At 43.6% G+C, this 11,590-nt stretch overlaps 1 protein-coding gene across 1 annotated transcript in view; it reads left to right on the top strand.

The window, feature by feature from the left end:
• LOC139268084 (AP-1 complex subunit mu-1-like) overlaps window positions 1-11,590 on the top strand; it is a 65,431-nt gene that overhangs the window by 15,268 nt on the left and 38,573 nt on the right. Inside the window, exon 5 of the mRNA XM_070886098.1 lies at window positions 8,575-8,722. Coding sequence (XP_070742199.1) covers window positions 8,575-8,722 — 148 coding nt within the window. The remainder of the gene's footprint in view (window positions 1-8,574; window positions 8,723-11,590) is intronic.

Raw genomic sequence — 11,590 nt, 5'->3', positions numbered from 1 at the left:
CTCCTCTCTTCCCCCCCTCTCCTCTCCTCTCCCCCTCTCCTCTCCTCTCCCCCCCCCCACCTCCCTCTCCTCTTCCCCCCCCCCCTCCTCTCCCCCTCCTCTTTCCTCTCTCCTCTCCTCTCCTCTCCTCTCCCTTCCCTCCCTCCCTTCCTCCCTCTCCCTCTCTCTCCCCCTCCCCTCGCTGTCAAAAACACACAGGACACTGGCAGACAGAGAGAGAAACACTGGCAGACAGAGAGAGAGACACTGACACTGGCAGACAGAGAGAGAGACACTGACACTGGCAGACAGAGAGAGAGACACTGACACTGGCAGACAGAGAGAGAGACACTGACACTGGCAGACAGAGAGAGAGACACTGACACTGGCAGACAGAGAGAGAGACACTGACACTGGCAGACAGAGAGAGAGAGACACTGATAGAGACAGAGAGAGACATACTGGGAGGGGGGGGGTGCATCCTAGCATGCTGTTGGAGGGCTCCTGGTGTTGCCGTCGGTGAGTAGAAACTTAATTTTTTATTTATTGATTCTTTAAATTTTTTAAATAAATTTTTTTGATTGATTTATTGATTTATTTATCATTTATTATTGATGATGGCTCTTTATTTGTAAAAGTGATGTGTTTCATGTTTGTAAACTTCCCCCCTGCCCCCCCCCCCCCCCGTTCCCTACGCCTGATTTGTAACCTACACCTGATTTTCTAAGTGTAGGCAAGGTTTTTCTGAGCGTACAAAAATCTACACTTACTCCATTCTAAGTTAGTTTGGAGTAAGTTTTCACTGCCTAAACTTTCAAAACAGGCGTAAGTGGCTGGACATGCCCCCTTTTGAAAAAAAAATCTGTTCCAAAATGAAACTGTTCTAACTGACTCGAACTGGAGCAAAATAAATGCCGAGAATTACAATTTCTAAAATACTCCATTCTAAACCAGTTGCTCCAAAAAAAATAGGAGCAACTCAGGCCAAAATTTGACCCCACTATAACTATCAGGAACAGGAATCTGCTGATTTTCCCCTCAAGTGTGGGCTGCAGAGTTCAACTTTAGCATCCAAGGTGCCTCTCCAGTTGAGATCCATTATTTTACCCACAGTCTACCAAAGAGAGAACCATCGAAGCAGGCTGGGGAGCGGAAGGGGCAGCGTGGCGGCCTAGCCCAGCAGTCTGCGTGGCCCCCTGCCTGCGACCACCATCGAAGTAGGCCAGGGAGCGGAAGGAACAGCGTGGAGGCATATCATTCCATGGAGCAGCACGTGCTGCAGAAGGAGAGCAACAGCAGTGAAAAGTAACGTCACCAAGGTCCAGGTCGGTGATTGGAGCGTGGGCAGGTACATCAGAAGCGGCGAGGTTGAGGTGAAGGAGCGTCGAGAGATTGTAGAGGGGCGCGAGTTCAGGGCCCAGAAGAGGTGAGGGCCCAGGGGCAGCACGGACCAGCCCACGCTGCGATATGTGTGCGCACTATGCCCGTTCAACAGAGCTGGCCTCCAGTTGTCTTGGTTAATCCTTGCCACTGGAGCAAGACCAACTCTGTCAAGCTTGTGTTATGGCTGGTATGCAACGGTCACCACACGTTAAAAAAATCCATGCACAGGCATCTTTCACCCTTCAAGATTTAGTTTGGGACCTGGAATTTTAGGTCCTTCATTGAAACACCTGTGAACTTTGGATGTGGAAGCAAGTCATCCTCGATTTGAGGGACTGCCTATTATGATGATGATAGACCAGAGATTGAATCTGAATACTTTTTGGCCTGTGTGGCTCTGTGGCTCATTGCCTTAACCAACTGAGCCACTGGGATAGTCCTATAACTGTTGTTTAAATTCTGGACTTGTGATAAACTCTTCCTCCGTAACTCAGTTGACATTTTGCTATTTCATTCAAAATGTCTGAATCTGAATGGTCAGGCAACTTCTGTGGAGCGAGAAACAGAGTTAAAGTTTCAGGTCAATGACCTTTCATCAGAACAGTTTTTCCAGCATTTTCTATTTTTTTCCAGAATCTGTAGTATTTTTATATTTGTCTGAATCTATCTGCTTTATATTGTTCCAGCCTTATAAAACTATTTTCTGTAAATCCTTGCATTGGTAGATTAGGAGCAACAGGGAGACAGTCAGATGGCTTAAGAAATTTAGGGCGATAAGGTTACATAGACTGGATTAGAATATATTAATTGAAATTATCCAGATTGAGCCAGACTGGGTGATGTCAAATGAATTGATCTTGTAAGAACCTAGAATTAATTCTGTTCAAAATGTAACATATTTATTGCTAGAAACTGAACTCTGAGAACAAATGCCACCAAACCATTGAGGAAGGCAAGGGGAGGTGCCAAATAATTAATAACACAAAACCTGTTCACAACAATGGACAGTGCAAAGTGCATTATGCAGTGTACACAATCTGTTTTGATTATAAGGTCTAATCTGGGCAGTTACTAAAACCTTCCCAGATAATCCTCTACCACCTGGACTACTAGATTGTGTGCTTGGTCAGTGTGAATAATTCCCATTAGATTTGGTCTTTGGCTCTCAGAGATGAGAGGGCGCTTTGGTCCAAAGTATGAATGTTTTATTAGTTATAAAATAAACTAATACAAGAAATAAAGATGTTGAAATACAAAGGTTACACTTATAACATTCTAAATAAGACATTGAGATACAACCTACTTTTACATCAACAAGGTCCCGAGTTGATTAATTTGCCTTGCAATCACCTGAGCGTGTCCAGTTCCACTCCGAAGTCCACCATATATACATTAATCTCTCATTACATTATGGGAGCCTGCTTTTGTGCTTGCATGTCAATCAATTTCAGTGGCCCGGATTTTGTGTTCCCCATGCCGTCGTAAGCCTTGTAAAAGGACCCACAAGTTCCAGGTTTTCGAAGACCCCGGAACATGCGCAAAAATCCAGAACTTGCAATTTGTCAAGGTTCGCCTTGACAGATCATCCGCATTGGCACAAATCATTATCGCTGGCCAGAGTTGGGCTATTTGCCCACAAAACCTTTACGCTGGGTAAAAATAGCCAAAGGGGCTGCTGTCACAGTGTAAGGGTTAATATGAATCTTAAGTTAAAAAATTTTAAAATAAAAAATCAAGCACAAACATTTAAAATTAGTTTATGTAAATTTTGGCCCAGATTAAAATGTTTTAAGTTATTTTTCAAAAAGTAACATTTTTTATGTAAATGCTTTATTGAAGGGACTTTTAAATAAATTTGAAAATGGGAACATTTCTTTGTATTCCAGTTGTAGAAATTATTTAATTATTTGGAGATTCCTCATATGCTTATGGGGTTTCGTTCGTAAATGGAATCCCCATAAGCATATTAGGAATCTTCCTTTCTGATTGGAGGACCTGGTCCATGTGATCCCAGGGACGCCTCCGAACCACCTGCGTCTAGGGATCTGTGGGCCTTTATGCAGGCGTATGCCTGCAGGCCCAGGACCCGAAGTCTCCGAAGCCCGGGAGCCTGAAGATAAGTGCGGATATTTTTATCACTGGAGTACGCCTTCGACCGCAAATTCTGGCCCATTGATTCCCAAGTCAAGCAGCCACCTAACAACTACCGCACTTTCTACAATAGGCAGAAACAGTCACCCAACGGACCCATGCTGTGATCCCATACACATAAAATAACCAAAGGAGACAGTGTATCTTCCTGTGTAGGTTTATCATAGTGCACAAACTGCTGATAATAGCAACTCTGAATCTAAAGGCCTATTCTAAAGAAAAGCATGAAAAAAGTGCTTTTTTCACAGTTAAACTGGGATATGGAAGTGAAACCAGATGTACTAAACCAGACCACCAATTTAGAGAAAAATAAACAAATCTGGCTTGATTACATTTAAAATGGGGAAGAGTGACCATAACATGGTAGAATTCTTTATTAGGATGGAGAGTGACACAGTTAATTCAGAAACTAGGGTCCTGAACTTAAGGAAAGGTAACTTCAATGGTTTGAGGCGTGAATTGGCTAGAATAGACTGGCAAATGATACTTAAAGGGTTGACGGTGGATAGGCAATGGCAAACATTTAAAGATCATATGGATGAACTTCAGCAATGTACATCCCTGTCTGGAATAAAAATAAAACGGGGAAGGTGGCTCAACCGTGGCTAACAAGGGAAATTAAGGATAGTGTTAAATCTAAGGAACAGGCATATAAATTGGCCAGAAAAAACAGAAAACCTGAGGACTGGGAGAAATTTAGAATTCAGCAGAGGAGGACAAAGGGTTTAATTAAGAGGGGGAAAATAGAGTATGAGAAGAAGCTTGCCGGGAACATAAAAACTGACTGTAAAAGCTTCTATATGTGAAGAGAAAAAGATTAGTGAAGACAAACGTAGGTCCCTTGCAGTCAGATTCAGGTGAATTTATAATGGGGAACAAAGAAATGACAGACCAATTGAACAAATACTTTAGTTCTGTCTTCACGAAGGAAGACACAAATAACCTTCCGGTTGTACTAGGGGACCGAGGGTCTAGTGAGAAGGAGGAACTGAAGGATATCCTTATTAGGTGGGAAGTTGTGTTAGGGAAATTGATGGGGTTGAAGACCGATAAATCCCCGAGGCCTGATAGTCTGCATCCCAGAGTACTTGAGGAAGTGGCCCTAGAAATAGTGGATGCATTGGTGATCATTTTCCAACAGTCTATCAACTCGGGATCAGTTCCCATGGACTGGAGGGTAGCTAATGTAACACCACTTTTTAAAAAGGGAGGGAGAGAGGAAGCGGGTAATTATAGACCGGTTAGCCTGACATCAGTGGTTGGTGAAAATTATTGGAATCAATTATTAAGGATGATATAGCAGCGCATTTGGAAAGCAGTGACAGGATCGGTCCAAGTCAGCATGGATTTATGAAGGGGAAATCATGCTTGGCAAATCTTCTGGAATTTTTTGAGGATGTAACTAGTAGAGTGGACAAGGGAGAACCAGTGGATGTGGTGTATTTGGACTTTCAAAAGGCTTTTGACAAGGTCCCACACGAGATTGATGTGCAAAATCAAAGCACATGGTATTGGGGGTAATGTACAGATGTGGATAGAGAACTGGTTGGCAGACAGGAAGCAGAGAGTCGGGATAAACGGGTCATTTTCAGAATGGCAGGCAGTGACTAGTGGAGTGCCGCAGGGCTCAGTGCTGGGACCCCAGCTCTTTACAATATACATGAATGATTTGGATGAAGGAATTGAGTGTAATATCTCCAAGTTTGCAGATGACACTAAACTGGGTGGCGGTGTGAGCTGTGAGGGGGACGCTAAGAGGCTGCAGGGTGACTTGGACAGGTTAGGTGAGATGGCAGATACAGTATAATGTGGATAAATGTGAGGTTATTGGGGGCAAAAACGCAAAGGCAGAATATTATCTGAATGGTGACAGATTAGGAAAAGGGGAGGTGCAACGAGACCTGGGTGTCAAGGTTCATCAGTCATTGAAAGTTGGCATACAGGTACAGCAGGCAAATGATATGTTGGCCTTCATAGCTAGGGGATTTGAGTATAGGAGCAGGGAGGTCTTATTGCAGTTGTACAGGGCTTTGGTGAAGCCTCACCTGGAATATTGTGTTCAGTTTTGGTCTCTTAATCTGAGGAAGGACGTTTTGCTATTGAGGGATTGCAGCAAAGGTTCACCAGACTGATTCCAGGGATGGCTGGACTGACATATGAGGAGAGACTGGATCAATTGGGCCTTTATACAGTGGAGTTTAGAAGGATGCGAGGGGTTCTCATAGAAACATACAAGATTCTGACGGGACGGGACAGGTTAGATGCGGGTAGATTGTTCCCGATGTTGGGGAAATCCAGAACCAGGGGACACCCACTTAGGATAAAGGGTAGGCCATTTAGGACTGAGATGAGGAGGAACTTCTTCACTCAGAGAGTTGTTAACCTGTGGAATTCCCTGCCGCAGAGAGTTGTTGATGCCAGTTCTTTGGATATATTTAAGAGGGAGTTAGATATGGCCCTTACGGCTAAGGGGATCAAGGGGTATGGAGAGAAAGCAGGAAAGGAATACTGAGGGAATGATCAGCCATGATTTTATTGAATGGTGGTGCAGGCTCGAAGGGCTGAATGGCCTACTCCTGCACCTATTTTCTATGTTTCTAAAATCATTGTCTTCATCGCTCCATGATGTTGCCCCAACTAAATTTTTATACCCTCCTTATATACCCCACCTGAACCCCTTGGTCCTCCAACTCTGGCCTCTCGTGCATAGAATCATAGAAAAATTACGACACAGAAGGAGGCCATTCGGCCCATCACGTCCGTGCCGGTTGAAAAAGAGCTACCGAGCCTAATCTCACCTTCCAGCACTAGGTCCGTAGCCCTGTCGGTTACGGCTCTTTAAGTGTACATCCAAATACTTTTTAAATGTGTTGAGAGTTTCTGCCTCTACCACCCTTTCAAGCAGTGAGTTCCAGAATCCCCCCCACCCTCTGGGTCAAGAAATGTTTCCTCATCTCCCCTCTAATCCTTCGACCAACTACTTTAAATCTATGCCCGCTGGTTATTGACCCCTCTGCTAAAGGAAATAGGTCCTTCCTATCCACTCTATCTAGGCCCCTCATAATTTTATACATCTCAATAAGGTCTCCCCTCAACCTCCTCTGTTCTAAGGAGAACAACCCCAGCCTATCCAATCTTTCCTCATCGCTAAAGTTTTCCAGTCCTGGCAACATCCCCGTAAATCTCCTCTGCACCCTCTCTTGTGCAATCACATCTTTCCTGTAATGTGGTGACCAGAACTGCACGCAATACTCCAGCTGTGTTCTAACTAGCATTGTGTACAGTTGTAGCATAATTTCCCGGCTCTTGCATTCTATGCCTCGACTAATAAAGGAAAGCATTCTGAATGCCTTTTTAACCACCTTATCGACCTGTCTCGCTACCTTTAAGGATCTGTGGACATATACTCCAAGGTCCTTCTGTTCCTCCACACCTCTCAGTATCCTCCCATTTAATGTGTGTTCCCTTGCCTTGTTGCCCCTCCCCAAATGCATTAGCTCACACTTTTCCGGATTGAGTTCCATTTGCCACTTTTCTGCCCAACTGACCAATTGATCGATATCTTCCCGCAGTCTAGAACTTTCCTCCTCACTATCAACCACAGGGCCAATTTGTATGTCATCTGAAAATGTCTTCTTGCCCCTTACATTTAAGTCTAAATCATTAATATATACTACAAAAAGTAAGGGACCGAGTACTGAGTCCTGTGGAACCCCACGCAAAACAGCCTTCCAGTCACACAAACTCCCCTCAACCATTACCCTTTGCTTCCTGCCACTGAGCCAATTTTGGATCCAATTTTCCACTCTCCTTTGGATCCCTTGGGTTTTTATTTTTTGGATCAACCTACCTTGTGTGACCTTGTCAAAAACCTTGCAAAAATCCATGTAAACTACATCAAACGCACTACCCTCGTCGTCCCTCCTTGTTACCTCCTCAACGAACTCAATCAAGTTAGTCAGACACAACCTTCCCTTAACAAATCCATGCTGACTGTCCTTGATTAATCTGTGTCTTTCTAACTAAATGAAGGTTTATACTGTCCCTCAGAATTGATTCCAGTAATTCCCCTTCACCCCCCCCCACCCCCCCCCCCCCCGCTCCCTTTTGCTTCACAGAGCTTTCTGCTTCCTCGGTCCTAATCCCTGGAACTTCCTAACTAAGTATCTCTGTCTCTCCTCTTTTCACTCCACCCTTAAAAACCTTGTCGAACCCCATCTTTTCTATCGAGCTTTCACCCTAACCATCCTAATATGTCCATCTATGACTCAGCGTCATTTCATTTATCTAATCCTTTTTTCTTCCTTTCCCGCCCTCCTTATGTAAAGTGTCTTGAGGCATTTTTACATTAAGGGGTAGACTTTTGCTTCATTTTCGGCAGTTTTCTCGGAGGTACAGCTGTTTTTTGACGAGAAACCGTCCGGTTAAAGACTTCCGCCCACATTTCGAAAAGTCTGCCAGGGAGCAAACCGCCCACGTGCATCTGCGCACACTGCCGAGAAGACCACCACGATCTAAGTTTGGCCTCAACGGGGGCCCATACATACCGCCGAGGAAACTGCCTACGAGAAGCTGCCTGACACAGGCCGGTAGGTGAGTACTGTGCAAAGAAAGGTAAGTTAAAGCTTTTTTATTATTATTTTTAAAATTCTAAAACAGCAATTACCTTAAAAACTGTATTGAGAATGTTTTATAAATTTTTTTAAGTGAAAAAATATTTTTTGAGTTTTCCCCCCTTCCTAAGCCCAACCATAGCCTCGGACTAAATTTTAAATACTTACCGTCCTTTCCGGTAAGAACTGCTCGTTTTCCCTAGTTTCAGTTTTAACTGCCGAGAATCTTGGTGCAAGATCCATTTTCTTGTCGGGCGGTATTTCTTAGGTTTATTATAGAAATTTTCGCCAGCGACAGTTGCAGAACCTTAGCGGTGTTTCTGGGCGGCAATCGAGCGGTGAGGGGCTTTACGGAAAGCTTAGCCCTAAAAGTCTTATAAATGCAAGTGTTTGTTTGAAAATTTACAAAACATTCCGTCTTTTCAACCTTTTACATAATATGACACAGATACATTACACAGGAAGGCTACAAATTGAAGCAGGGAGCACCAAGACCTCCAGCTGCTGTAACCAACGCTGTATCCTGGAGATCTGAAGGAATCAAGTATCGGAAGAATGAACTTTTCATGGACATCATTGAGTCTATTAACTTCCTGGTTAGTGCACACTTTAGAAGGTACTCTTAGGTGTACAAGTAAATTAGTTGAATTATATGTACTGAACATCATCAGGTTAAAAACTGTTTGCTGGATTTCAATACTACGCAACAAAGCAAATTGTATGTGCAGAAAAGCTAAAGCCATAATTAGTGCATCCCAATCTTGGTCATGGGCAGTTTTAAACCCTTTCTCCCATCTATGATCTGAAAGATTGAGTAGTTGCACAAGAAGAGGCTGAAATCAATTGGCATTTTCACTTCGAGGGAAATTATTTATATTTCATATTCACTTCCAACCAGTGTGGCTGATTTGTAGTTTTGATCCAATATGTAAGTATTGCTAGTATTTGAAATTTGTGACGTGATCTGAAACAGCCCAGAAGAACATTCTCCTCTTCTAATCAGATGAAAGTATGTTTAAGATGAATGGTTACAAAGTATTTATATAAGAACATAAGAAATAGGAGCAGGAGTAGGCCATATGGTCGCTCGAGCCTGGTCCGCCATTCAACACGATCATGGCTGATCAGATCATGGACTCAGCTCCACTTCCCTGCCCGCTCTCCTTAACCCCTTATTCATTATCGTTTAAGAAACTGTCTATTTCTGTCTTAAAATTATTCAATGTCCCAGCTTCCACAGCTCTCTGAGGCAGCGAATTCCACAGATCCACAATCCTCAGAGAAGAAATTTCTCCTCATCTCAGTTTTAAATGGACGGCCCCTTATTCTAAGATCATGCCCTCTAGTTCTAGTCTCTCCTATCAGCGGAAACATCCTCTCTGTATCCACCTTGTCAAGTCCCCTCATAATCTTATACGTTTCGATAAGATCACCTCTCATTCTTCTGAATTCCAATGAGTGGAGGCCCAACCTACTCAACCTTTCCTCATAAGTCAACCCCCTCATCTCCGGAATCAACCTTGTGAACGTTCTCTGAACTGCCTCCAAAGCAAGTATCTCCTTTCTTAAATATGGAAACCAAAACGTCATACAGTAATCCAGGTGTAGCCTCACCAATACCCTGTATAACTGTAGCAAGACTTCTCTGCTTTTATATTTCATCCTCTTTGCAATAAAGGCCAAGATAACCTTGGCCTTCCTGATCACTTGCTGTACCTGCATACTAACCTTTTGTGTTTCATGCACCAGGACCCCCAGGTCTCGCTGTACTGCAGCACTTTGCAATCTTTCTCCATTTAAATAATAACTTGCTCTTTGATTTTTTTTCTGCCAAAGTGCATGACCTCACACTTTCCAACATTATACTCCATCTGCCAAATTTTTGCCCACTCACTTAGCCTGTCTATGTCCTTTTGCAAATATTTTGTGCCTTCCTCACACATTGTTTTTCCTCCCATCTTTGTATCGTCAACAAACTTGGTTACGTTACACTCAGTCCCTTCTTCCAAGTCGTTAATATAGATTGTAAATAGTTGGGGTCCCAGCACAGAAACAGGCCATTCTGCCTAACAGGTCCATTCTGGTGTTTATGCTTCACATGAGTCTTCCCCCACCCTCTTTCATCTAACCCTATCAACATAACATAGAATCATAGAAATTTACAGCATGGAAGGAGGCCATTTCAGTTCATTGTGTCCGCTCCAGCCAACCAAGAACTATCCAGCCTAATCCCACATTCCAGCTCGTGGTCCATAGCCCTGTAGGTTACAGCACTTTAAGTGCACATCCAAGTATCTTTTAAATGTGGTGAGGGTTTCTGCCGTGTGTTTCAGGCAATGAATTCCAGACCCCCACCACCCTCTGGATGAAGACATTTCCCCTCATCTCCTCTAACCCTCCCCCCCGATTACTTCAAATCTATGCCCCCTGGGCATTGACCCCCCTGCAGGTCAGGAAACAGGTCTTTCCTATCCACTCTATCCAGGCCCCTCGTAATTTTGTACACCTCAATCAGGTCTCCCCTCAGTCTCCTCTGTTCCAAAGAAAACAGACCCAGCATCTCTAATCTTTCCTCATAGCCAAAATTCTCCAGTCTAGGCAACATTCTAGTAAATCTCCTCTACACCCTTTCCAGTGCACTCACATTTTTCCAGTAATGTGGTGACCAGAACTGCACACAGTACTCCAGCTGTGGCCTTACCAGTGTTTTATACAGTTCAGGCATAACCTCTTTGCTCTCATATTCCATGCCTCGACTAATAAAGGCAAGTATTCCAAATGCTGCCTTAACCACCTTATCTACCTGGCTGCTACCTTCAGGGATCTGTGGACCTGTACTCTAAGGTCCACTGCACTTTTCAGTATCGTACCTTTTAATGTATATTCCCGTGCCTTGTTAGACCTCCCCAAATGCATTATCTTACACTTATCTGGATTAAATTCCATTTGCCACTGTTCTGCCCACCTGAACAGTATATTAATATCTTCCTGCAGTCCGCAGCTTTATTCTTCATTATCAACCACACCTATTTTAGTTTCATCTGCAAACTTCTTAATCATACCCCCAACATTCAAATCCAAGTCATTGATATATACCACAAAAAGCAAGGGACCCAGTACTGAGCCCTGCGGAACCCCACGGGATACAGCCTTCCAGTCACAAAAACACCCATCAACTATTACCCTTTGCTTCCTGCCTCTGAGCCAATTTTGGATCCAACTTGCCACTTTGCCCTGGATCCCCTGGGCTTTTACTTTCGTGACCAGTCTGCCATGTGGAATCTTATCAAAAGCTTTGCTAACATCCATAAACACTACAATATATGCACTGCCCTCATCGACATTCCTGCTTATCTCCTTGAAAAATTCAATCAAGTTAGTCAGACACGACCTTCCCTTGACAAATCCATGCTGACTGTCCTTAATTAATCCATGTCTTTCCAAATGAAGATTTATCCTGTCCC

This window comes from Pristiophorus japonicus, chromosome 8 (assembly GCF_044704955.1).
Source record: "Pristiophorus japonicus isolate sPriJap1 chromosome 8, sPriJap1.hap1, whole genome shotgun sequence".
Lineage (NCBI taxonomy): Eukaryota > Metazoa > Chordata > Chondrichthyes > Pristiophoridae > Pristiophorus > Pristiophorus japonicus.
This window is presented reverse-complemented; position numbering and strand designations above follow the sequence as displayed.